At 36.2% G+C, this 26,567-nt stretch overlaps 1 protein-coding gene across 3 annotated transcripts in view; it reads left to right on the plus strand.

Annotated features, from left to right (window-relative positions):
* The window catches only part of LRRK2 (leucine rich repeat kinase 2), a 135,444-nt gene that overhangs the window by 4,699 nt on the left and 104,178 nt on the right, over positions 1 to 26,567 (plus strand). For all 3 annotated transcript variants that reach the window (XM_010980302.3, XM_031462747.2, XM_064491772.1), the window contains 9 exons: positions 2,387 to 2,475; positions 6,139 to 6,273; positions 8,547 to 8,681; positions 11,754 to 11,885; positions 17,371 to 17,490; positions 17,978 to 18,120; positions 18,218 to 18,297; positions 19,619 to 19,725; positions 24,702 to 24,831. In XM_010980302.3, coding sequence (XP_010978604.3) covers positions 2,387 to 2,475; positions 6,139 to 6,273; positions 8,547 to 8,681; positions 11,754 to 11,885; positions 17,371 to 17,490; positions 17,978 to 18,120; positions 18,218 to 18,297; positions 19,619 to 19,725; positions 24,702 to 24,831 — 1,071 coding nt within the window. The remainder of the gene's footprint in view (positions 1 to 2,386; positions 2,476 to 6,138; positions 6,274 to 8,546; positions 8,682 to 11,753; positions 11,886 to 17,370; positions 17,491 to 17,977; positions 18,121 to 18,217; positions 18,298 to 19,618; positions 19,726 to 24,701; positions 24,832 to 26,567) is intronic.

Raw genomic sequence — 26,567 nt, forward strand, 5'->3', positions numbered from 1 at the left:
GAAAACTAATATTTGAGGTAAAATGTCAGGTGCTATTATTATTTTAATAAAATAATAATACAGTTATACAATTGGTTAAGTTGTAGATTGTTGATTGCTTATGAATTCAAACCAAGAAGAGATTTTTTTTTTTTGCTTTTTAATAGTAGAACTGATACAAACCACTAGTTCTTTAAAACAAAAATATGGGAACTAAACTGTTAGTTCTGTAAATAGGAACTTAGAAGTTTATGTTTTACTGTCTTTAAAAAGTACATTTACGTGCATTCATGCATATATCTTTAATGAGCTTAAACTACAGCTTTCAAAATGAAGGAAAAAACAGGAAATTATCTTTCAGCACATCTGCAGCCCAGTCTTGCTGGCTACTTACTAAGGTATATTATTGCAGTTTGCCACATAATGACTTCTTAAGTGGGACTACTTCTTTAGCCATAATTAGTTGAGCAAAATTTTTCTGAAGAAAAATGTGGTTCCAGGAAAATTCGTTTTGGATAACTTTGTCTCTTGCCATTTAAGAAAAAAAAATCTCCTGTCATCAACTTTACGTGGTCTTCATACCCAATATGACTTCTTTACCACAGAGAAATGAATACATATTGCTTGAGAAAAACATAATTAATGCAAAAATAAATTTTACATCTTTGCATTGTTTATTAGTATCAACTGTGGCTGCAGATTTAGACAAATAAGAGCTGTTTGTCCATAGGTGAGCATATCGGTGGTTATACATTTTTCCATCTTTGGTAAATATGTTTGTCTTCAGTTTCCAACATCTAAAGAGTATGCTTTGAAAAGAGACAATTTACTGTTAATATATGTTCTCGTCTCCAAACTAATCTCTGAAATTCTGTGAGTCAGTAGTAAAGAATACAGCATTAACAAGAAATTAGGCAAAACACACCAGCAGTTAGTAATTGTAATGTTATGTGTCCCTTGGTTTGGATGAGAATTTCCAAGATCCCCAAAGGTGACCAGTCTGTAACTTTAGGGAGTGTTGAAAAACTCATCTAGTCATATTCTAATACAAACCAAATGTTCAGATTAAATTACATAAATGTTTTTTACAGAGAGTCTCATTCACTCATTTGTTTGGTCACTCATTCCTCATTCATCCTCTGTTCATCAGATATTTATTACAACCTCCTTCAGGCCAGAAGTAGTGTGCACAGGATATACACACTGCTCTCTACAGTGGAGCGAGTGCATTAGATCATTCTCAGCAAAAATTTATTGTAAAACTGATCTCCATATATATTCAAGGACTTTCCCCCCATCAAAGGCCTTGTAGTACTAAAGGAGAAATCTCTTGTTTGGTGAAGTCAGGAGTAGTGGCGATGGTGCAGGGAGAGGTAGGGGCAGCTAAGGTAGGAGGTGAACTGACAGAGAGTTAAAGGATGGGGTCCGTCAGTTCCTCACCTCACCAACTAAATACTTTTCTTTTTTGAGGGGGAGGTAATTAGGTTTATTTATTTATTTAAATGGAAGTACTAGGGATTGAACCCAGGACCTTGTGCATGCTAAGCTTGCGCTCTACCACTGAGTTATACCCTCTGCCCTCATCTCACCAACTAGAAGCCACGTGCCAAGTTTCTTGGATCTAGATGAGGCCATGGATGCTACCAGGCTCTGTCTTCTCCTAACAATTTAAAGCCAAACAGCACTGGGTAGGAATAGGCTAAAGGTTGTATATTTTAGAATTGATAACTCAGGGGCTCCAACTGAATGAATTTGAACTAATTGAATACTATTGAAATACTTGGTTCACTTTTTTTTTAACATTTTTTTATTGCGTTATAGACATTTTACAATGTTGTGTCAAACTCAAGTGTAGGGCACAATTTTTCAGTTATATGTGAACATACATATATTCACTGTCAGGTTTTGGTTCACTTTCTATCATGAAATAGAAATTTCTTTTTCAAAAATAGTAAAAATCAATCATTTACATATTCAAATGGTTCGTTATTTATATATACAGATGAACATTTTAATTACACCTCTCTTGTTTTATTACATCAACATGTGTAACATACAATTCCCAAGTTTATATCACATGTAAAATGGGCTTGATCTCTTGGTACATATAGCTCTTGATATTATTTTGAATATAGAATTGGGTGTAAAAGTTAATAATTGAATATGAATATTTAGAGGAGAAAGTTACAGCTTTTCTTCTGAGACTCATAATAATTCTCTGTTAATTATCATAAGCCTGGCTCAGGTTTACAGGAAGGAAAAAAATATGCTAGCTTCAGTACAGGGAATGAAGTACAATGAGATGAATAAAAACAGAGGTGAGTGAAAAGCAGTATCTAAAAAAGCAAACATCTAGGTATGATATTTCATCCTAATCACCTCATCTTGATTTTTGTTTTTATGACAGACTGATTCTTAAAATGCTAACAGTTCATAATGCCAGTGTCACCCTGTCAACGGTTGGATTGAAGACCGTAGATCTCCTTCTAACATCAGGTAATATATACACACATATATTTTTAATGTTGACTCAAAATAATATTTTAAACCATTTAATAAGTATGTTGTAATGTCTTTTAAGGTATAGTAGTATACCATAATATCAATGATTTCCAAAATTCCGCACGTTTCCATTTTTTATTTTCTCTCCTTATCTCTTTTCTCTACACTTTTTAGCTCAAAAATCCCACCAAACATCTTGGCCTTAAACATCACCTAATATATTACTCCCAAATCTGATCTGTCCCCAGCTTTGCTCCCCAAATCTGGTCCCACATCTCCCATTCCCATTAGTCTGTTGGCCGTATGTGTTCTTGTTATTACTGTATTATTCGCCATTATATCTCTGACATGTTTAGAATATGTTTCAGAGTATGACATAAGAGTAATATTTTAAAAATACATAGCATTACTTGAGTGCTTGCTAGGTGCTAGGCTTCACATGTAAAATACGTCACATGCGTTTGAAAGCTTAATGCTCCAAACATCCCTTGAGTTCTGTATTTTATCTCAGTCTTCTAGATGAGGGATACTGAGACACAGATTACTCAGAGAACCAGGGTCTGATTTCACATGTCAGGTTCTTTCCCCGAATAAACGTCTGCCTGGCAGATAACGAACCTGAAAACAAAGCATGTTACTCTGGTGCCGTAGTTGTGATCACCGCTGTGAGAGACGCTGGCTGTGATGTGAGGTTCTGAGAAGAAAGGCTGCTCACAGGGAAGCTAATGATTAAAGGTAGGGAGGGTCTCCTTCAGAGTGTGAAGGGTGCTCTCGGTCAAGAGAACAGCACAGGCAGAGTTGCAGAGGCCTTGGAGGACGGCACGAGAGGGGCTGGATGTGTAGGGGAAGATTTTAACTGCGCTCATTGGCCCTGCCAAGTGATGAAGACCCAGTGGGGGAAAGAGAAAGGAAGGAAGAGGGTGAAGATCAGAGGAGGAAGGAAGAGGGATTGGAAAGGTCAGAGGTACCCGCCACTTCACCAGAGCCTTTTATTGAAATCTGTAATGGGACTCACTGAGCAACCTTAACCATGATTTATTTTAAACTCATCCTTGGGAGCCATTCGTGGGGGAGGTGTGTGGGGTGGGATGGGATTTATTCTCCATTTGGACAGTGAACAGGAAGCTGAGGGTTTACGAGCTTGAAAAATCTCCCAACACAGGAGTCTATTGAGGTTAGCAACATGCAGGCCATCAGAAAATTTGACACATGTCTTGAAAAGACCAGTTAACACCTTCCATGTGACATTCAGAATTTTGAGCTTTTAGGAACGTTGGCAATGTGTTTTAAAGTTCATTTCAGATACTTCTTAGAGGCTAATGGATGAGTCATTTCTGTTGTTTGGCTTTCTCATGAGCTGATGTAATAGTGGGCGCTTTCTGATGTGCTGTGACTGCCAGAGGACTCTCTAAACAGATGTGGCAAAGTGTCCGTGGCGTGGAAATGCACAGTCCAGCACCACTGTCCATTTGCAATAAAGGAAATGTTGTATATGTTCAGAATCACGGCCAGTAGCCACATGCAAGTATTGAACATTTGAAATGTGAGAAACCGAATATTTTTACTTACTTTAGATTAATTTAAAATTCAGTTTTAAGTTGCCGCATGCAATGAGTGGCTAAAGAATTGATCAGCACAGGCAAAGAGATAAAAAGCAGTTAATGATTTCAACTGAGTGAGACAACTACTATAACAGAGATATGAAGGAAACCATCACAGGGACACAGAAGACGGCAGCTAAGCTCATTTGTAGGGGTTAAGAGCATGAATGTGACCTGCTTAAATTTTAATCCATCTCTGTCTTTTATTTATTCTACTTTGGGCGAAGTCGCCGGGCCACTTAACATTTCAGTGCCTCAGTTTTCTTATCTTTGAAATGAGGATTGCACCTACTTCATGGTGCTGTGACGGGTTCACACGTGATGGAGTGAACCACTTCAATGTGCGTCTGACCCGTTATATGGCTATATAAATGTTTGCTACCACTCCTATTCCTTTATTCTGAAGTTTAAAAAAATTTAATTAATTTTTTTGGGGGTAATTAGGTTTATTTATCTATTTATTTAAAGGAGGTACTGGGGATTGAACCCAGGACCTCATGCATGCTAGGCATGTGCTCTTTCACTGAGCTGTACCCTCCACCCTCCTATTCCTGGACTACAGTTTTTATTGACAGAATGGTTGCTGTTTGTGTTACTTCCTGACCGAAGATAGGAGTATATTTGCTGTAGAGAAGGCCAAGGGCACCCCACACAGCTAGTGCAGTGCAAAGGGATGCTGAAGGGAGTGTTTTGTGATGAGCAGGGAGTTTAGCTTGTTTGGAGCCAGCAATGCATGGAGGGATGTGAGTCTGCTCAGACCCGTGCAGCCTGTGAAGAGTCTTGTTCTTCAGACTGAGGAGTGTGGGAAGGCCTCAGAAGATTTCAGCAAGGAATTTCCAGGATCACATTTGTGTTTCAGAAATAATGCTGGATTCCAATGAGTTAGGTAGGGATGTGGGCCAAGCAGAGCAATTAAGCAATTGCGTTTGCATTCCAGATGAGAGATGATGGTCCCAGAACACAATAGAGAAGGAGGGGCCTAGTTCAAAAGGAATTTTTGAGATATTTAGAAGGTAGACTTGAAAGACTTGGTAATGAGTTGATTCTTTGGTTGGGCAGAGAATGAGATGAGAGAGGGAGGTTGGAAGAAGTGTTACCCCAAAAAGGGAAGGGAAAAGACCCCCGTTCTTGTCTTACCTGAAAGATGAGAATTCAGGTGGGAGATGGAGGAGCATTGTGAATGATTTTAAAGGATTTATTAGCAAAGGGACAGTACACCTCCAAGAACGGGAGGCTGACTGATCCAAGGCCGGACAGCAATGGTCTTTGTTTGACCGTTTCTCTTAGACCCTCGCTTAGAGGTGGTCTTTTGGTTCATTGACAGCTCCTGCCCCTGGAATGCTTAGTCAGGTTTGTCCCCTTTGCGCATGTCCTTCCCCATGATGCACACAGGATAACTCATAGGGGGGCCTAAACCGCAGTGCTAATTATATTGCAGTGAGCACTGGGTCACGTCCCATTAGGTCCTTCTCTACCCTACGGTTGCGGCTTCAGGTTCTAACAGGTTTCTTGCTGGTGCTCAATTAGAAGTAAAATCCATTAATGCTGGAGGTGAGCATCCTGCCATCTTCTGGACCATCTCCCTCTCCCCCACCTATCTGCCTGGTGCCCCCACTTAATCTAACAGAAGTATGATGGCTCTGTAGTTTCTTGGGTAACTATTGGACGGTGGTATCATTAATGAAGATAGGGAGCAGAATAAGCTAGGTCTGGGGTGGCTGAGGAATATGCACGGCGCTATCTAAGAGGCAGATAGAAATGTTTCAGGAGTTTGGGGCAGGAGGTCTTGGTTAAGGGTATTGATTAAGAATCATAAAATTATAGTAAAGCGTACTGAGAATTTATCTCATTTAGGAAGGTCGTAGCCCTTGATAGGTCAAACATCTGGGGCAATTAAGTGGTTTATCAAAAAGTCCGTAGATCATTCAGAGTCTTCATGTTAAAATTAACACATGAAATTTTTTTTTTTTTAGTTGAAATATCAGTTTACAATGTGTTAACACATTAAATGTTAAAGCAGCTATTTACTTGGGGCATATTGTTCTCTTCAAAATAGGTAAAATCACTTTGCTGATATTGGAGGAAGAACATGATATTTTCTTGTTAATTTTTGATGCCATGCGCACATTTTCAGCCAATGATGAAATCCAGAAACTTGGATGCAAAGCTTTACATGTGCTGTTTGAAAAAGGTACTTAAAAATGTTGAATTCTTTATTCTGATATTTATATAAGAAAAAAGGGTTTAAAATGGGAAAAGTAGGATATAATTATGATAATAAGAAAATGTCTAAAATTGTACTATTTATTAAAAGGTGGGAGTTGCCAGTCAAGGATAAGTAATGGGGTTAATTCAGAAACATTGCTTGTTTTTGTGGAAGGAATTGCATTCATGGACTATAAATGCATTGCATTGGACTTTCTTCCATTGCTTAACAAGGCATAGGTTCACTTTGCAAACCAGATGTGTGGGTGTTAAGAAAGAAAAAATAAAACTGAAGCCAAGCGTAGGTTAGATTTGTGTTTATGACGTTGAGTCATCACCAGAGATTTTAGAAATTCTTAAAGGCTCTGTATAAAGAACCAGGAGGTTTACAAAGTGTCCCTTAGGAGAAAGACTAATATGTATTTTATCATATGGCCCCGAGACTGATGACAGAGATTACCATGTAATTTTATAGTTGTTGGAACCTTTAGTCCTTCTACTTACTTGATGAGGAAATGAATCAGCGAGGTGAAATAAGCAACCTGCCTGAGGGCATACAGCCAGTTACCCCTATTACAGCTCAATTTACCACGTTTCTTGAGAGCACCTTTTGGATCATGGTGAGAGCCCGCAGTGCCTGCAGTTAATACTGTTTAATTCCCTGTCTCATTCCAGAAGGACTTCAAATAGCTTAGGAGTATTTATGATACATTAGAGGCAAAAACTGAATGAGGAAGTGGGTGAAGGGGAAATGATACGAAGCTAGGTTAAATTTACTGCTTACTCCTATGTATTTGCAAAAGAATGGACCAGAAATTTGGTTCTTTGCTTCTTATAAGACAAAGAAAAGGGGGTAAATGTCATTGGTTACAAAGTTTCTTGAGATAAAAGTAAACCCATTTATCAGAAGAAGCAATCGGTCTCTCGGGAGACCTGGGAAAAATCGTCCCTGAGTTTCCTTCCATGGGATGATAAAATACACACATTTTGCAAGGAATACAAAGTGTATTTCAGTGAAAGAGACACTATTAAGAGTCAGAACAGCATGAGCCTGGGCCTCTGCTCTCTCGTGGTCGGGGTTGGTGGAGGAACTGTGTGTGTCCTTCAGGCAGTCTTTTATAAATGTAATATCTTGCAACTAAGCTTTTGATAAGAATTGGGCAGAATAGAGTTTGAGGAATTATTGTCTCGAGGGCCTTTAGTCGTCTGTGCTGCAGTTTATGGGCACATTCTTATTCATGAAAGATGAGTTAATTACATCATTCTCTCACCAGCATCGTGGAACCCACCTAGGACACAGGCAGAAGCACCAGGGAATGTTAAAAAGATGTTACTCAGTAGAAAGATCATCAGGACTAACAGTATTACGATTGTAAATGTAGAGTAGAAACGTTTCTGAAGCTTTCAGGAATATCAGGTTCCCTGGGACACAGTGGTAGCTGTAAAGTTAGTTTTCAAAATTTGATAGAATGTTGTGGAAACTGTTTCAGAAAGTGAGAAAGTGTGATGATATTCCCCATATACTGGAAGGATCAGTTTCACATTATATTATATGGGCCATTGGTATCAAGTTGAAAAATAAAAAGTAATGTTGAGCCTGAAGAGTGCTGCATTTTCTGACATTTATGTCACTGTCATTCTCAGGCTCGGTAAAGCAGATTTTTACACATGTTGTTGAAGTTCCCACCCAATAAAATATCTCCAAGTGAAACTCATTGGCTTGATCAGAAGACTTTAATTGTGGAAATTAATAATGACAAGTTTTGATCTCTGATGAAATCAAGACCATTAAGAGAGAGTGTTTCAAAATCTAATTACTTGTCATTTGCTAACGTTCATCCCTCTTGAACGGATGCTTTTAGCTGAGCTCCCCTTCAACGCTGTACCATAAACCACTCCTTTTTAAGTACTGTGTTATGTACACTTCCATCTGCCATCTTGATTAGTCATTGATTCGTTTTCTCTGGAATCTTTCAAATGAAATTATAAATAATTTTGTTTTTCTGAGAACTGTTTGGTCACTATACTTCAAAACATGGAATAACTAATGTAGATCAAGACAAAATTATTTTAAGCTCAATAGCCTTTTTTTTTCCACTATACAATTCTTAGGAAGGGCTTTTTGCTAAAATATAATTTTTAATTTACATCTTCGTTTCTACGGTGTCTTAGACAACTGTCATAAATGCTGTATTTTTGAGCAATAAAACATTTGTGGCAAGTTAAAGCTTTTTCAGTATTGTGTCTTTTGCTTTTTAGTTTCAGAGGAGCAACTGACTGAATTTGTCGAAAATAAAGATTATATGATACTGCTAAGTGCGTTAAACAGTTTTAAGGATGAAGAGGAAATTGTGCTGCATGTATTGCACTGTTTACATTCCCTAGCGATTCCTTGTAAGTAGCCTGTATACATGATTTCTTTCTTGAATCTGAAAAATTACAATAGATCTTCTTTCTGAGTGTGTTTCAGAAATATTTTTATGATTTAGAACCTTGTAGGTACTCAGCGCATTCACTTACTTATTCATTTAATTAATTTTAATGTGTTGAGGCGATGCTGCTGCTGGCTCTGGCCTTGTTGCTGGAGAAACAGTAGCAGAAAACACAAAGGTGTTTCTTGCCTTTTCAGACCCCACAATAGCACACCAGATACAGATAAGCATGGAGGTGATGACGGAGTAACGTAAGGCAAGCGTTGGCACAAGTATCTCGCGTTGTGAGGACATACAGAGAGTGAGGCAAGATCTCTCAGCAGAGTTTTGAATGATGGCGGTGTGAGGTTAGGTAGACAGACAAAGTGTCCCAGGCAGTGCGCATCGTAAGCATAAAGATCCTGGAGCAGAAGAGAGCATAGTACATTCTGGAAGCTAAAAGTAGCTCAGCAGGCTGTGCATTTATAAGTACATGCGTGTGTGTAATGCCCACGCACAGCCCTGAGCATCCCCATGTGGGCCATTTAATAGCAGCGGGGAAAGGGCTTGGTGTAAGAGTCAGTGGATGAGGCTGGAGGCGTAACCAGATCGTAAAGGGCCTGAAAAGCCTCAGGAAGTAGTTTGAACTTGATTGCGATTCTTGTTTAGCATATTGATTTCTCACTTTTTTGTTTGTTTGTGGGTTTTTTGGGGGGTGGGGGGTGGGGATTAGGTTTATTTATTTATTTATGTTTTTTAATGAAGGTACTGAGGATTGAACCCAGGACCTCGAGCATGCTAGGAGGCCCTCTACCACTGAGCTGTACCCTCCCCCCTGTTGTTTAGCATTTTGGTGATGTTTTGAAATCTAGCCACTTTTACAGCAAAAAAGAAAGTACAAATAAGAAGAAATTAATTAGCTGTGTATGCTACCAATGATTGCTAATGGACTAAAATAATGCTTCAGATTTCTATTACTTTTGTAAACGCACATAAACATTTTGTATTTCATGTGTTACCTGTTTGAGCGCGTATAGGATACACACATGCATTTATCTGGTAATGTTTTCATCTTCACACACGTGACATTGTGAGGATTAAATGGACTAAATAATGTGAAAAATGTAGAATAGTACCTGGTAATATACTGTGGTAAGTGTTGTAAAAACATGGACAGTATTACTACATAATCTGTATTTCATATGTGTGTAGTATATTACATATAATATGTATATATGATTTCAGACATGGAAATCTGCAGATGTGAGACTTCAGTAAAGACCCAATCCCCTAGTGAAAGATTGCCCTTTTTTTGGTGACGGTTGTAAAATCCATCTTTTTATCCATGGAAAATTAAGCACTTAAAAGTAGATGGGGCAGAACAGTAATAGAGAATGAACGGGGGGAAAAGGTCTAGCTCCGGCGGTAGAGTGCAAGCTCAGCACGCAAGAGGTCCTGAGTTCAGTCCCCGGTACCTCCTCCAAGCGGAAATCGATGAACAAACCTACTTACCTCCCCCTCAGAAGACAAACAATACAAGCAGTAGAGAATGGACATTTAAACTTCTCTGAGTCATCTACTGCCAGGAAACTGAATATATTTTTCATTTTACTTTTCCTTTGCTGGATTTATACATTTATTTATTTATTTGGGGCTATTTTGGAATTCATTCTTTTCCACCCACATCTGACATAACTCCAGTGTAAAATGTGCTGATTCATAATGCAAAGGTTAAAGAAAGCAGTAACTAAAAATAAAAAAAAAGCAAGTGTTTTAAAGTTTGCCTTTGGGTCTAGAGCAAAATCATATCTGCGACTCTGAGTAGAAGCAAGTCATTGTTTTAAGAGGCCATTTCCTTTCATTACAACGTGTCTTTCCATATTTAGTGTTTCTTAAAACATAACATAAACATTAAAAATATATTGTTTGGAAAACGGTGAGTTTGGCTGTGCCAAAAAAAGAAAGGAAAATGCTTTGCAAATACTATTTTTTTGGGGTCTGTTTTAAGAGTAGTCAACATTTCATTCAGATATAAATTAGTTTTCTCCACATAGGTTCACACACTTCGTCTCTCTATTGATTTAACTGCCTTTCCCAGTGGATTCTTTCCTTCCTTTGTGTTTCACCTGTTTGTCCCTTAGCCATAATATTAATATTATGCCCCCTCTCCCCTTCATCTCTTCTCTTCCCTTCTGTCTCAGAGCCTTAGGGAAGCTTGGTTTTGCTGCCTGTACGCCGGCGGCTCTTCTGCCCTCTTGAAATGAGCAGGAAATAGATCATAGCTGAGTCTAGCTGGTCTACTATGTGATATAATCTTGATTTGCTTTGTGCTGGTTTGAGGAAAAGGAACAATGAAAAGCCATTATCTAATGAAAAGTAAAAAGAAGACGCGAGTGAACTTATCTACCCAACAGAAGTAGACTCACAGACATAGTAAACAAACTTATGGTTACTGGGGGGAGAGGGGGTGGGAAGGAATAAACTGGGGGTTTGAGATTTGCGAATATTAACTACTATATATAAAATAGATAAACAAATTTATTTTGTGTAGCACAGGGAACTATATTTAATATCTTGTAGTAACCTACAATAAAAAAGAATATGAAAATGAATATATGTATCTATGCTGTACACTAGAAATTGACACATTATAACTGACTATACTTCAATAAAAAAATTTACAAAAAAGCCATCATCTAATGGAATGATGCCTCATTAGGAAACAAGCCCCAAATTCATTTATTTGAAAACTTATGGCCAAGACGTCGCATATTTTGACTTAAAAAGCACTCTCAGTTTTCTCTTTACTTTAAGTTTTAAAGCCAAGAAACAGGAATAGAGCAACTTTCCCTTAATGTTTGAGTCCTAAATCCAATTATATTAGCACTCAACAACATAGTATTTTTTATAGCTATTTGACAGTACATGATATTTAAGTTTGGAAATGTAACCATTATATTGCCACACATTTAAAATCTATATAAGGCATCTTTGTATGCATATTTCAAAGGGGAGATTACTACCTTATTGATAATTATTATTTCTTTAAATTTAGGCAATAATGTTGAAGTCCTCATGAGTGGCAATGTCAGATGTTATAATATTGTGGTAGAAGCCATGAAAGCATTCCCTATCAATGAAAAAATTCAAGAAGTGAGTTGCTGCTTGCTGCATAGGCTTACATTAGGTAAGTTACAACTCTTGGTTAATTTAGTACCGCAGTTTATATGATGTAAGCATATATAGCATATGTATGTTGTATGTTGATGGGTAAGTAGCATTTTGACATGCATTGGATGGAAATAGTATAAAGTAGCAAACTGTTCTGCCGTGCTTGGGTGAAATTTTAAAAGGAGTGTCAAAAATAAACGTGTGCAATATAGGAGAAGTCTTATTGTTAGTGCTGTAGTTAACGTATTATTATGTAAATGGTTGATACGTGCAAAAGAATAAGCGTAACGTATAGAAAATGTAAAGCACAGTGCAAAAGAACTCCCCACACAACTAGTACATTACCAATGCTGATAAAGCTCCTCTGGGCTCCACCCTTCTTCCGCTTTCTCCAGAGGTTAACACTCTCTAGAGTTTTGGGTTAATAAATCTTTTGCTTTCTAGATTAAGTTTTACTGCATTCACATATCTCCCTAAACAAAATTGCTAATGTTTGCTCACTTTTGCTTAATAAAGATGGCATTATGCTGAATATTGTCTTCTGCAGTTTTCAAAAAAAAACCTAACATTATGTTTATAGGACTTGTGAATAATTTTGCATGTAATTGTATGTGGTATTCTATTATATGGATAAACCGCAATTTATGTATCCATTCTCCTATCCATGGACATTTGGTTTATTTCTTGTTTTATGCTACTATTATCTGTGTTGCTATGAAAATGTAAATGGAGGTGAGTATCTTTTCAAGTATTTCTCTGCTATTGGTGCTTCCTTCTTTGTGAAATACCTGATTTGCCTTTTTCTATTTTTCCATAGTAGAGTCTGTCTTTTTAAAAATTCATAGTTCGGGCTGATAATGTTTTACCCGTTGGTTATATGTATTGAAAATATCTTCTCTTGATTGGTGAGCTTTTTATCATCTTTATGGTGGCTTTTGTAATATAGTTTAATTTAATAATCAGTTGCTTTGTGACTTACCCTTTTTATGTATTTTAAGAAATTCTTCCTTTGCCTAAGATAACAGATGTATTCCACATTTTATCCCCAGTCTTTCTTATTTAAGCATTAAAGTGTTCAAATCTGTCTGGAATTTTTTTTTTTAACCGTAAGAATTCAATCCCCCCCTTTTTTATAATATGGGGAGTATAATTTATTATATGGTTCATCCATTTCCCAGTGGTATCATACATTGAATATATATGTGTATAATGTATATATGTATTATTTATAGGTCTATAATATATAATATATATTTCTGTTTTTGCTGTTGTGTTGTTTTGGTTAATTTGATTATCTGGATCCATATCAAGCTGTTTAAATTATTACAGCTCTACAAGTCCTGATACCGGAAAAGCTAGTAGGTCAAGTCTTCATACCTTCTTCTTTCTTGGGTACAGCTTGGCCTTTTTCTTGGGCCTTTACTGTTCCATATAATTTTAGAATTAACTTGTCCAGTGCCTTGGAAAACTCCATTTGAGTTTTGATTGGGACCGTACAGAATACATGGATCAATTTAAGAAGAAATGACACTTTTACATCACAATTTTTCTGTACAAGTCTTGTACATCTTGTTATTTCTGGATACCTTATTTTTGTTACTGTAAATGGTATCTCTTTTAAAATTGTATTTTTAAGCTGTGTATGTATAAAGAAATGCAAATGATTTTTTGCATATTGATCTTACCTAAATTCTTACTAATTCTAAAAATTTGCTTATAAATGCTCTTAGGTTTTCTGTGTAGTAATTAATTTAATTTGATTTCCCTGTCTTCTTGCATAGCCCACAATTACTAGTACAGTGTTGAATAGAACGAGTGACAGTAGCCATCCTTGTCGTTTTCTTGAATTTAAAGGGAATGTTTTAATATGCTCCCATGCAGAAGAGTGCGTATTATAAGGTTTTTTGTTGCTGTTGTTGTTAATCTTGTTTGTTTTTTGACAAATAGCTTTCATCAAGTTAACAAGTTTCCTTCTGTTTCTTGTTTGCTTGTATTTTTATATGTGGACTTTTTATAAACATAATTATGAGTATTGAATTTTATCAAATACTAAAAGAGATTAAGATCATTTGTTTTCCTTTTATCTTGAGAATATGGAGAATTAGAATTACATATACAAGTTTTCTTTTTTTTCAGAAATGTTTATTTACAGAATTTTTTGGGGGGGAGTAATTAGATTAATTTATTTATTATTTTTAGAGGCGGTATTAGGGATTGAACCTAGGACCTTCTTGTGCATGCTAAGCATGTGCTCTGCCACTTGAGCTATACCCTCCCCCCAGGTGTTCTAATAGTAAGACACTTTGTACTTCTGTAATAAATTCAACTTGGTCGTTCATTAGATTTTTTTTTTTATCCATTTGTAAAAAAAATCTCTTTATTTTCAAATCTGCCGCATAACTTTTGACTGCTTATTCACTCTTTTACCCCCTTTCTCTTTGCTTTTTTTCTAATTATCATTTCTTTAATCATCAGTACATAGCTATCTTGTGTTCTGTATCTGACAATTCCAATATTTTTGAGATTTTAAACTGACTGCTCGTATGCTGACTGCTTGTCTGTCTGGAGTCTTGTTTTCCTGTATGCTTGTGAGTTTCTCTTTGGTGGAATTTAATCTCTTGAGAATCCTGAGGACCTAAACGTTTCTTCCAGAGATGTTTGCCAGGAGCCAAGGTGCAAGACTGACCTGGGAGCACTTTGGAATCTTTTTAAGGTCCCAGCTTAAAGTAGGAGACTGATTGATCGACCCTACTTTGGGGCGAGTTCAAGGCTAGTCTGTTGATCGCAGTGACCATACTTTCCCACAAGGCTACTCTGGTTTGTCCATTTGCTTTCAGCTCACAGCTCTTGTTACAGCTCCTTCTTGAGCCTTCCCCTACCCCCTCGGTACACACCTGAGAGATTTCCTTGATGTTTTTGTGAGCAGAACCAAGCGTTAAAAAGTAAATGGTTGGTGAATAATAAGGTAGGATCCTTAACTGTCGGAAATTGTTTCTGACAACATTTTCTGAAAAGGATCACCAGAAATGTTTTGTGCAAAATCAGGATTATTATAATAGACATTCAACTTTTCATCACTACCACCTTGGGAAAAAACATCATAATTCATTTGAAAAAACTCATTTTTAAGATTTTATTGTACTAAATTATAGTTTCACTTCTAGAAATATGACTATATTTCCTATATAATTCAGAATTTGTATAATTCTGCCGTTGTTCTTAGCATTAGGAATGTCCCTAGGTAGTTTTGGTTAAAATGAAGTTTTTTGTAAATTGAATTGTAATTTGCATGCACAATTTCAGTTTATTTCTTTCCACGGTAAACATTTATTGAATGCTTAGCATATGACCAAAACTATGGAGAGATGAAAATAATGTCTCAACATTTGTACATTTCTTTCATAGTTTCTAAAGTAGTTTCATAAGTTTCATATATATATATATAATTTATTTCTTTTGATCCTTGAAACAATCCTGGGAGATGTGATATTGTTACTAAGTCAGTATTTGCAGATGAGGACCTGTTACAGCAGGTCTGTGTATGTTACCCAAGATCATGTTGTCAGGGAGGAGTGAAAACAGGCTGAGAATCCAGATTTCTGCATCCCTGAACAAAACAAAGCATTTCTTTTAAAATGTTGTAGCCATTTACTAGTTTATTTCTTTTCCTCATAGTTTCATGAAGAAGGACAAAGTTGTGCAAGCTAGCTAATATCTGAGAATGTTTTAACATAATTCCAAAGGTGATTTCCTAAATCTAGCTAATAATGTAGCACACTGATAAGCAGTTCTCTGTTTCATGTTCTGCAGCTTACCGCTCTCAAGTCATAACTTGCATAACTTATATTCAGGCTGTGAGTTTACCTTAATCCCTTAAATGAGTCAAAGGCAGAAGTGGTTTTTAACTCATGATTAGGAAATGGTACTTGACTATCAAATTAGGTCTATAATAGCACTTTAAGAATGATTGATATTATACTGCTGAAATTAAATAAACTGTATTAAACAGTCATATTTTTTATAAGTTTGATATTGTTCTGTAACTTTTTTTTGAAAATAAAAGCCATCAAATTGATCTTTAGGTAAGGATTTTTTTTTTTTTTTTTTTTTTTTTTTTTTTTTTTAGTGACTAGAGAATTTATTGTCCCCATTATTGTTTCAAAGAAACTGGATAAAACTTTTAACTTCCTCCTCATAATTAAAATGAAAACCCAAAGTCAATACGTATTTAGCATTTTGTCAAATTATATAATATAATTATGAGGTTAATACATTTAAAGGCCTTCTACAGTTGACCATGTATTTTCACCTATATTGTCTGAATATAAGATAAGGCCGGTCTTATTGGTTTTGCCTGGAGTCACCCAGTTGGTCAGTGGTAGAGCAGCTGTTGGCAGTGCAATGGGCATAATAGTAAGGAAAAGAGGGTGAGACAGCCTACGTTTAGATAAGCTGGTAAAAGAGGAAAAGAACTTTTTTTGAAATGCCTCTCAGTGTTAGAGACCACTAAGGGCTGGGGAGTAAAATGTCTGCTTAATGAGTGAGTGTCGGGGGAGGCGCGAACATAGGGAGGCATTGATAACCAAGAGCTGTGCCTCATTGAACTGTCTTGATTTTGAAGCCATTGACTAATAATTAGGGTTTTCATGGTCTAGGATCTTTTTCAGTTCTGGCTGTGTGTCTCAGGGATCATTGAACTACATGTACAGGAGTTCCATTCTTACTCCTGGAAGGAAGCTTGGTGACTATTAGTTACGGAGAACTGAGTGGAAGGAGACACATATTTGTGAACTATCATTTACAAATCCTTTCCTTGGAAGGATTTAGGCTTTTGTATAATGATCAGAAGAACAAGTGTAAAAATGTGTGGGACTTCTTCCTGCGTTGGGTTACAGGTAGTGGCATAGTCTCTTATTTTTATTTTAAGATTATCATAGACAAAATCAAGTGCCAGTGAGTTTTCTGAACAATATTCTTTACGTGAAAGAAGAATGTTTCAGCAAAAGCATTTAATGAAGAGAGAGCTTCATTAAAGGGAGAGCTCTCCCCCCATCTTTTAGAAGGCAGGAAATTTAAGGTGTTACAGATACTAAATATTGTAATGCCATACGTAATAGACACTTTGTTTTGTATGATGACTACATGAGAGGGAATCAGAGAACACAAAGTTAATACCACCCAAGCATATATATATATATATATATTTTTTTTTTTTTTTTTGAGCCTGGTCAGTTCCACTGTCTAAGCAAGATAATTGAATGACTGCATGAAATAAATTTTCAATACTTTATACAATCCTATTGAGCTATTTTACTTAAAGTAAATATGTTTTAATACCATTAAGAATAGTCATCACTGCTCAAATTCATTGACTTAAATGTTTTACATATATATCTATATATATATAGAGAGAGAGAGAGACTTAAATAAACTGTTACGTAACTAAAGGTAATTTAAGTTCCATGGATGAGAATTCCGCTAATATCTCACTTAACTTTCAGGTAATTTTTTTAATATCTTGGTGTTAAACGAGGTGCATGAGTTCGTGGTAAAAGCCGTGCAGCGATATTCAAAGAACGCAGACTTACAGATCGCGGCACTCAGCTGTTTGGCGCTCCTCAGTAAGTAGCTTTACTAAAAAGGAAATTCTTACAGATGCGTTTGATCTTGAATGTTAACTTTATAACCAGGTAACATTATAACAAGTCATTTGTAGAGAAGGAAGCCTTAAATGCCTTCTCTGTCCTAATGTAACTCATTTCCCAATAGAGGATACTTTCAAGGGAAATAACAGTTGTAGTAAGTACACCCTTCTCAGTTCAGACGTCAATAAATGCATCCTTGATTTAGCTTTATTATTGGGCAGTCAATCTTCATAATTAATCTTCCTCTCATCTATTAGTTTTGTTTGATACCCTCTTCCTCATTTGATAATTTATCTAGAGGGGAGAGCTGTGTTATGAAGTGTGAAATATATTAACAAAGTCATTTAACTAACCAAGCCCACTACCAAAGAATACAGCACTCTGTTGAGAATGTTTCAAAACATGGACTTACAGTTAGCCGTTCAAACTGTAAGAAAATCATATGTTTACGTTATTTTTCAAGCTGAGACCATTTTCTTAAATCAAGACTTAGAGGAAAAGAATGAGCATCAGGAGAATGAGGAGGAGGAGGAAGAAGAAAAGTTGTTTTGGCTGGAAGCCTGTTACAAAGCATTGACATGGCACAGAAAGAACAAGCATGTGCAGGTTTGGACTCATTTTTGTAAATTTTAGAGTTGTTCAAAATTATTTGTTCAATAATTTATTTTTTTGACAGCTTTCTTTTTTTCCTCCCCTAATCCAGGAGGCCGCATGCTGGGCCCTGAACAATCTCCTCATGTATCAAAACAGTTTACACGAGAAGATTGGAGATGAAGATGGCCAGTCAGTAGTTTTGATTTTGTATGATAGGAAATTTCAGTTTATGTTTTCAGTCAGTCCACATGAAATATCGTAACTGCAGCTTTATTGTTAGAAATATTTTTGATGTAGGCATTTACGTTTTAAGTATTGCCACAAAATAACCGTGAGTCTATATAATATTTCGATCCCATTGCCTTCAGTAGTTAGTTAAAAAAAGGTGGTGTGTTTGGGATTCATTACTGAAAGATTTAGAATCAAGAGTCATTCAGTAAATTATGAGTCATCAAGAAAGAACCTTGCAACTTCCTGGCTGATTGTTTAAAAATGCCATATTAATTAATCTCAAGTGATGGAAATGGCAGAGCTATCTGTGACCTGTCTGCCATGGTTTCTAGCCAGCGGTTGTCATTCTGAGGAGTTGGCTGTGGGTAGAAACCTGCAGTGGTCCCCACTTGTTGCGGCAGTGTTGAGAGGGTCATTTGTAGCTGTCAGCCCCTGAGGGTGCTTTCTGTGGGAGCACCATTTGAACCAGCCCTCTCTCCCAAGGGTACACACTGTAACCAGGAGTTTTGTGTGTAATCAGATTTGTTTCATGTCCATCAGCAATCCCTTATATTTTTACTGTTTGCTCTGCAAACCCTCTGGATTTTAAAATTTGAATGACTTATCTTGTAAACTCAAATAGTAATATTCTGAAATCCTGACAGCCTGTTTGCGTAATGATCCGCCGCCAGCCAGAAGGGAATTAATGACACAGAGGCTATTTATTTAAATGTCTCCGTTTTGAAAGGAAGCAGTAATTTTTGGAAAATATATGTCAAACCAGCATTCTAACCCACTTTGTGCAGTCTTTTAAAGAAATTAGAGTAAGACTGGTTCATGTTTTAGTTTAGAAGTTTGAGTTCGTAGCACACTAATTCCTCAAAATCCATAGGCGATTGTTAAATACATCATTAAAACATATCTATGCTCTACATTTAAAAAATTTACTTTGCTGCTTTAGTTTTTTAAATTTTTCCTTTCTTGATTCCATCATCTTTTTTTTTTTCACTTAATCTCTGAGCTGTTAGCACCTGTTCATGTATCTGCTGAGTCTTTTTTCCCCCTCTGTCGCTTATCTGCTTTGAAGAAACAGAAGTCCTAGTTTATTAGTATTTAATGGATTTGAATCTAACTTTTAAATATAAAACTGTTTAACTATAATTCTCTCGTAGGTCGGGGTGGCATAAAATATTGTTTGTACGCCCTTATTTGTTGTTAGAGAGATTAGATAGCAGTAAGTGACTATTTGAGCTAATTGTTAAAATGATTGCTATCAGTATTGTGGTCGAATCTGTGACAGGTTCCCGGCTCACAGGGAAGTGATGCTGTCCATGCTAATGCATTCTTCTTCAAAAGAAGTCTTCCAGGCATCTGCAAATGCGTTGTCGACTCTGTTAGAACAAAATGGTAAGAGGTACTCCGTATTTTTTTAATAAAAAGAAACACATTTTTTGGTATTTTTTAAATCGCAAAAGCAATACATTGTAAAAAATTCAAATAAGTTAATATATAATCTGCTATATAGATATATTGATATATAGGTAAAATGATCAGGAAGAAAGTAAACGTTTTGATGTTTTTCTTCTGCACTTCTATATATGTACTCACACATGACATACACAATATATTCTATATTTTTTTGAGAAATGGGATCATGGTACAATCTTTTATAACCAAATCTTTACATTTCTCTTTTTGTGTGTGCGTTGGTAAATGTAAATTCTCACGTTATCATTTCTAATAGCTGTGTAGTTTCCCAGCATATGCCTGTATCCTGTTTTATGAACCAATTTTTTGTTAATGGACTTTCAGCTTGTGTCTAGTAAGATGTTTTTAGTATGAATAATAATTGCTGAATGGTCACCTTTTCCCCCCATTTTCCTTTATACACCGTTCCTGCTATTTTCTTAGAAATTCAGTGGGTGGAGAGATAGTCATCATTATAAAATCTGCTAAAATTGCCCATTATAAAACTAAAAAAAAATAGTCCTTTACATGTAACTCTTATAGCATTGCATTATGAAGGAGAGAACAATCGTTGTTAAAACTTTGGAAGAACTCTTGAGATTTGAAATTAAGGCTCAGGCTGCTCTGATTCCTGCCCCATAAATAAACAGGAAATACTGCCAGGAAATCTTGGGATAAAACTCGTCATAAAGGCATTGGGGCTTGGCAGCTCTTGAAAGATATTTTTGGAGGGAAAAAAATAGAGAAAAATACTGCAAGCTTGAGAAAGAGACCAGTGTAAGCCCCAGCGTTTAGTGGAGAACCTGGGTGGAGCGAAAAGAATAAAGAAATCTCCACGTGCATGTTTCTTTATATGATTATTTAAGTCAAATCAAGAGGAAAATCACTTACTCATTTTCCCCCTTTCGTACCTCGCCCCTCTGATGGCACTGAAAAAGCGTCATAAAAGGCTTGGTCTGGCAAGAGCAGAGACAGACAGGATAATGAATCAGGGCGGGTTGGTGGCAGAAAGGGAAACTGCTCTTGAGTCTCCCTTCCTCTGTTGTGCAGAGACCTGGATGGGGATCTCACTCCTGAAAATGAGCACTGGGCTTTTCTGCTCTTGTGTGAGGCACCTGAAAGCAGAGATAAACCCTTACCATGTTCAAACAACACTGTGTTGGGCTGTAACTCTTAGCTCCCTGGAAATCTTAGCTTTGCCAACAAACCAACCAATGGTTTTGTGAGATTTAAGCTGCCATTTTTTTTTTCTTTTTTAAGAGAGGGATTACTTTATACAAATTGACCTATGTATGTAACAGTCATGGGAGAGACTAGCCAATGCGCCTATATTTCTTTACTTGGCCACCAGGTTATGGTTGGTCATTGTTGCTCATAGTATCTACAGTTTCCGTCTTCATCTCCTCATTCCACATTTCCCATGTTGTCAGTCAGAACTTCAGTCACTCCTGGTTCTGGAGAGACCCAAACCTTCATCTACAAAAGTTCTGAGTCCTCAGTCATACTGCTTTTATTGGTTGCTGTAGTTTTCAATTCACTTTTACTGTTGGGGATGCAAGTATCAAGACACTCCTAGAGATTAGCTTGGATCTCAGACTGTCTTCCTTGCCACCATTGTGTAGCAGCAACCTGTCCCCTCCTGGTAATTGGACCAGTTATGTCAACCAGGAGAGCAGCTCCTTTTTTAAACTGGTGTTTCAGTGCATAAGTTGCCTAAAATGGCCAGGTAGATGTCACCTGCTCTGATGAGGTAGTGAAAGCCTGTCCTGCTCCATGCAGGACAGTGGTATTTTGGTTGGAGGATGTATAGTTTTTACTTTCTAAAAGACTGCTTATCTCTTGTCCTTTTATTCCTTCTATTTTTATTGAGATATAATTGGCATAAAGCATTGTATAGGTTTAAGGTGTACAGCATAATGATTTGAACTACATACATCATGAAATGATTAGTAAAGTAAGTTCTGTGAACATACATTGTCTCATGTAGAAAATAAAAGAGAAAAAATTTTTCCTTGTGATGAGAATGCTTTAGGATTTATTCTCTTAACAACTTTCATATAGAACATACAGCAGTGTTAATTGTACTAATCTTGTTGTACATTACATTCCTAGCATGCATTTGTCTTATAACTGGAAGTTTTACCTTTTCACCACCTTTATCCAATCCCCCCTTCCCACACCCTCCCATCTTTACCACCCTCCACGCCAAATCCAGAAACCACAAATATGATCTCTTCTGCTGAGTCTGTTTTTGAAGTATAATTGATCAACAATACTGTGTTAGTTCCAGGTGCATAACAGTGATTTGATGTTTCTAGACATTACAAAATGATCACTATGATAAGTCTAGTCACCATACAAAGATACTACGTTAGTATAGACTGTGTTTTCCTTGCTGTCCATTTCATCCCTATGACTTGTTTATTCTGTGACTGGAAGTTTGTACCTCTTAATTTCCCCCACCTATTTCAGTTACCCCTGCTGTCCTCTGCTCTGGCAACCACCAGTTTGTTCTCTGTATCTATGAGTCTGTTTCTGTTTTGTTATGTTTGTTCATTTCTTTTGCTTTTTAGATTCCACATATAAGTGAAATCATATGATATTTGTCTTTCTGGGTCTGACTTATTTCACATAGCATAACCCCTAGGTCCATCATGTCCCTGAAAATAGCAAGATTTAATTCTTCATGGCTCAGTAATATTCCATATTATGTGAGTATATATATGTACACACACATATCTCATATCTTTATCCATTTATCTATCACTGGGCACTTAGGTTGCTTCCATATTTTGGTTGTTGTTCATAATGCTGCAATGAGCATAGAGGTGCATATTATCTTTCTGAATTAGTGTTTTTGTTTTCTTTGGGTAGATATCCCAGAGTGGAATTGCTAGATCATATAGTAGTTCTATTTTTAATTTTTTGAGGAACCTTCATACTGTTTTCCATAGTGCCTGCACCAATTTACATTTCTACCAAAAGTTCATGAGGGTTCCCTTTTCTCCATGTCCTCACCAATATTTATTCTTCGTGGGTTTTTTGGGTTTTGTTTTTTTTTTTTGATAATAGCCATTTTGACAGATGTGAGGTGGTTTTGTAGTTATGATTTGCATTTCCTTGGTGACTAGTAATGTTGAGCATCTTTTCATATGTGTGTTGACCATCCCTAAGTCTTCTCTGAAAAATTTTTATTCAAGTCCTCTGTCCATATTTTAATTTTGTTGTTTGTTTTTTTGGTTTGGAGTTGTATGAGTTTTTCGTATATTTTGGATATGAACTCCTTAATAGATGTATCATTTGCAAATATCTCCTCCCATTCAGTAGGTGACCATCTCATTTTTTTAAAATAGTTTCCTTTACTGGGCAAAAGCTTTTTATTTATAATAGCCAAGATATCAAAACAACCTAAGCATCCAACAACTGATGAATGCATAAGGAAGATGTGGCATATATATGTGATGGAATACTACTCAGTCATAAAAAATATGAAATCTTCCCATTTGCAACAACATGGGTGGATTTTGAGAGTATTATGCTAAATGAAATACATCAGATGGAAAAAGACAAATACTGTGTGATTTTGCTCATATGTGGAATATAAAAAACAAAAAACACAATAAATGAACAAACTAATTAAAAAAAAAAAAAACAGACTGAGTAGTGATTACCAGAGGGTAAAGGAAACAGGGAGGTAAAATGTAAAGGAGATCAACTGTATAGTGACAGATGGAAACTAAAATTTTGGTGGTAAGCACACTGTAGTGTATACAAAAGTAGAAGTATAATGTTGTACACATGAAACTTACATAATACTATAAACCAACTTTACCCCAATACCATTTTTTAATTATTTAAATTAATTAATAAAGAAGAAGTTGTTTATTTTTTCACATCAGAAGTCTTAATAATTTCTCCCCAAATGGCTAAATGCTAACCAAGGAGATACTTCAAAAGACAGAAGTTACCCTAGACCAGCAGTTCTGACACTTCAGTGTGCACCAGAAATGATCCACGTGGCTTGTTAAAACAGATTGCTGGATCCCAACTCCAGAGTTTATGATTCGTTAGGTCCATATGGGGCCCCAGAACTTACATTTTTAACAAGTTCCCAAACAATGTTGCTGGTCCAGAGTCCACACTTTAACAACCACTGTCCTGGACGTTAACCCAATTTGAGACTTGAAAACTAAGAATAGAAATCCCATCAGTCAGTAGGCCATGGAGAAGAAATTACATCCTGGAGTCACTTTAGAGATCATAAAATATTTTACACATCTTCTCTCGTTTACTAGCTAACTACATAATACTCATGACCTCTTTCACTTAACTTCATCAATAAATTAACGTATGTCTATATTTTCCACTGGGGTAAATGGAGAAGGTGGCCCAAGACTGAAGGCAACCTAGCCTGGTTTCCGGCCCCTGGTCCCACCCCACTTCCTGTATCCACCAAAAGCTGAGAGGATGGCCAGTACCTCCACACACAACTAGAACCTATTCCTAACTCGTTAATGTGTCTTAGCTGAAATAGGTGCAGTGATTATGTGCAGTTGTTTTAAATGCTAGAATAAAATTTAAGTTTCTTTCTTTCTTTGGAAGGCATTTAAGAACGTATATCTACAAAAATACTCCTTCCACATGCACGGGGATTACAGTCTACCAGTTTACTCTGTGAATAAAACTTTACCACTAGGACCTCAACAAATAGTTAATAAGTGTGAAAAAATTGGAAATGGTATATATTTTACAGAAAAAAATTAATGATCTTTAAGTTGTCAATGAAATTTAAATTAAATATGTATTTGTACATACACTTTTCTATGAATTTGGATTATCTTAATAGGATATGTCTTACTGTAAGATTACGAAAATGTGCTTTCATTTCTACAAGTAACTTTTTAAAAATCTTGTAGTTAATTTCAGAAAAATCCTGTTGTCAAAAGGAATATATCTGAATGTGTTGGAATTAATGCAGAAGCATATACATTCTCCTGAGGCGGCTGAAAGCGGCTGTAAAATGCTAAATCATCTTTTTGAAGGAAGGTAATACATATTCATGAATTTATGGAGAATATGGAATATTGGACCAGGCAGAATATCAATATTTTAAGCATTGTGCTAAGAAAAGATAAACATAAGGCATTTGAAGATTGAAACATTTTGCAGTATAATCTCATGTCATTGAGATAACCTTGACTTATCTTATCTGCATATTAAAAGGGATGGTTGAGATTATAGAAATACTTTGAAGGTTTGCTTTTGTGCTTTGTGCTTGGTGTTGACTGTGTTTTGAAAATGACAATTAGACAGCCCATAACCTTAAACAGTTTTTCAAGTTATCATGGAATGTGAAAGGTATAAAGATAAAACCAAGATACGGCTTCTAATTGTTGTTTTTTTCCGCAATTAGTACTTACGAATATTCCTCTGTTTGAAGTAGCTTTGTCTTCTCTTCCTGCTCTCGTTCCTTAGCTGGGGAAGCTTTTAGTCACATCTAGTCCGTGTCCAGAGATGATAAGATTACACATCCGGTTTGTGGCACAAAGAGAACCGACTGTTTGTCTGGGGATGGGTGGTGTGGGTTTTGGGTGGCTTGGCCAGTAGTGTGGGGATGGGGTGGGAAGGAACCTATTCAAAAACTTGTTTAAAAGACTAAAACTGAATTTCATACAGAAAGTGTCTGCTGCAGGGTGTGTGTCCAGTGCCTTTTTGCCCTTTACTCAGCCAAAGAATGTGAGGTCACCATGGAATTGTCTGAATAAATTTTAGTCAAAAAAGAGGCTACATTAGAAACTGTCCTGTGTAGAAGGAAAAACTAAATGACGTCGATGTTGCAGTAAAAACTGATTTTTGTGTCCTGGCTTTCCTACTAATTTGAGCCAAGTATTTGATCTCTAAATTTCAGATTCCTCATTGGTGAAGAGGGGTAATAACAATCTCATAAGTTTTAAGTTTATAATGTGAGGATTAAATAAGCTAATTTTTACAAAGCGCTTAGGATAACAACTGGTACATTTTAAGCGCTCAGTAAAGCATAACTATTATTAATATTGTTATTAAATATGAATATTGAAATGCATGTAGCATGACAAACTATGTTACTTTTCCAAGTCTTCACACATAGTTGAAAATCTAGTTTTCCAACTAGGTATGCTTGACTCCAAAATCCACGTTATCATACATATTGACAACAGTAAAAACGAATCAATTAATTATTATCAGTAATGAAAGAGAAATACTACAAAGAAATATATATATATATGTAATATATATATATAATATATATATAAAACATACATACACACACACAGTTTTAGACTTACTTATAAGGCATGGGGTTACATTGTTTTTAAGATCAGTTTAGCTTGTCTATTTATGTTTTTATATATTATGTCTTTCAGTTGCATTTCTCTTATTGAAATGTTGCTCTTGACATTTAAGTGAAAAGTTTATCTTAAATTGTGATTTTTATGGTCCTGGCAATGTGCGAACCTTTATAAATGAGGAAAAAACACAGTGGAATGACCTACAGTTTATGATTTTGTAGATTCTGGGCAATTAATGTTTCTAGCTCTTTCCTCATATGTAAAATGTGTGAATGACCAGTTCTGGGGATTGTCAGATCTCATTGTCTAGTTGGGGAGACTAATTTGTACACAGCTAATGACAGTACATTGTGATCATTCAATGGCAGGCATGTGTAAAATCGCAGTGTCTTGGTGAACCCAACTACAGTGACTAAAGGAGAGACTACAAAGAGGAGATGTGTTCAAACTGAG

The sequence above is a fragment of the Camelus dromedarius genome, chromosome 11 (assembly GCF_036321535.1).
Source record: "Camelus dromedarius isolate mCamDro1 chromosome 11, mCamDro1.pat, whole genome shotgun sequence".
In the NCBI taxonomy this organism is placed as follows: Eukaryota; Metazoa; Chordata; class Mammalia; order Artiodactyla; family Camelidae; genus Camelus; species Camelus dromedarius.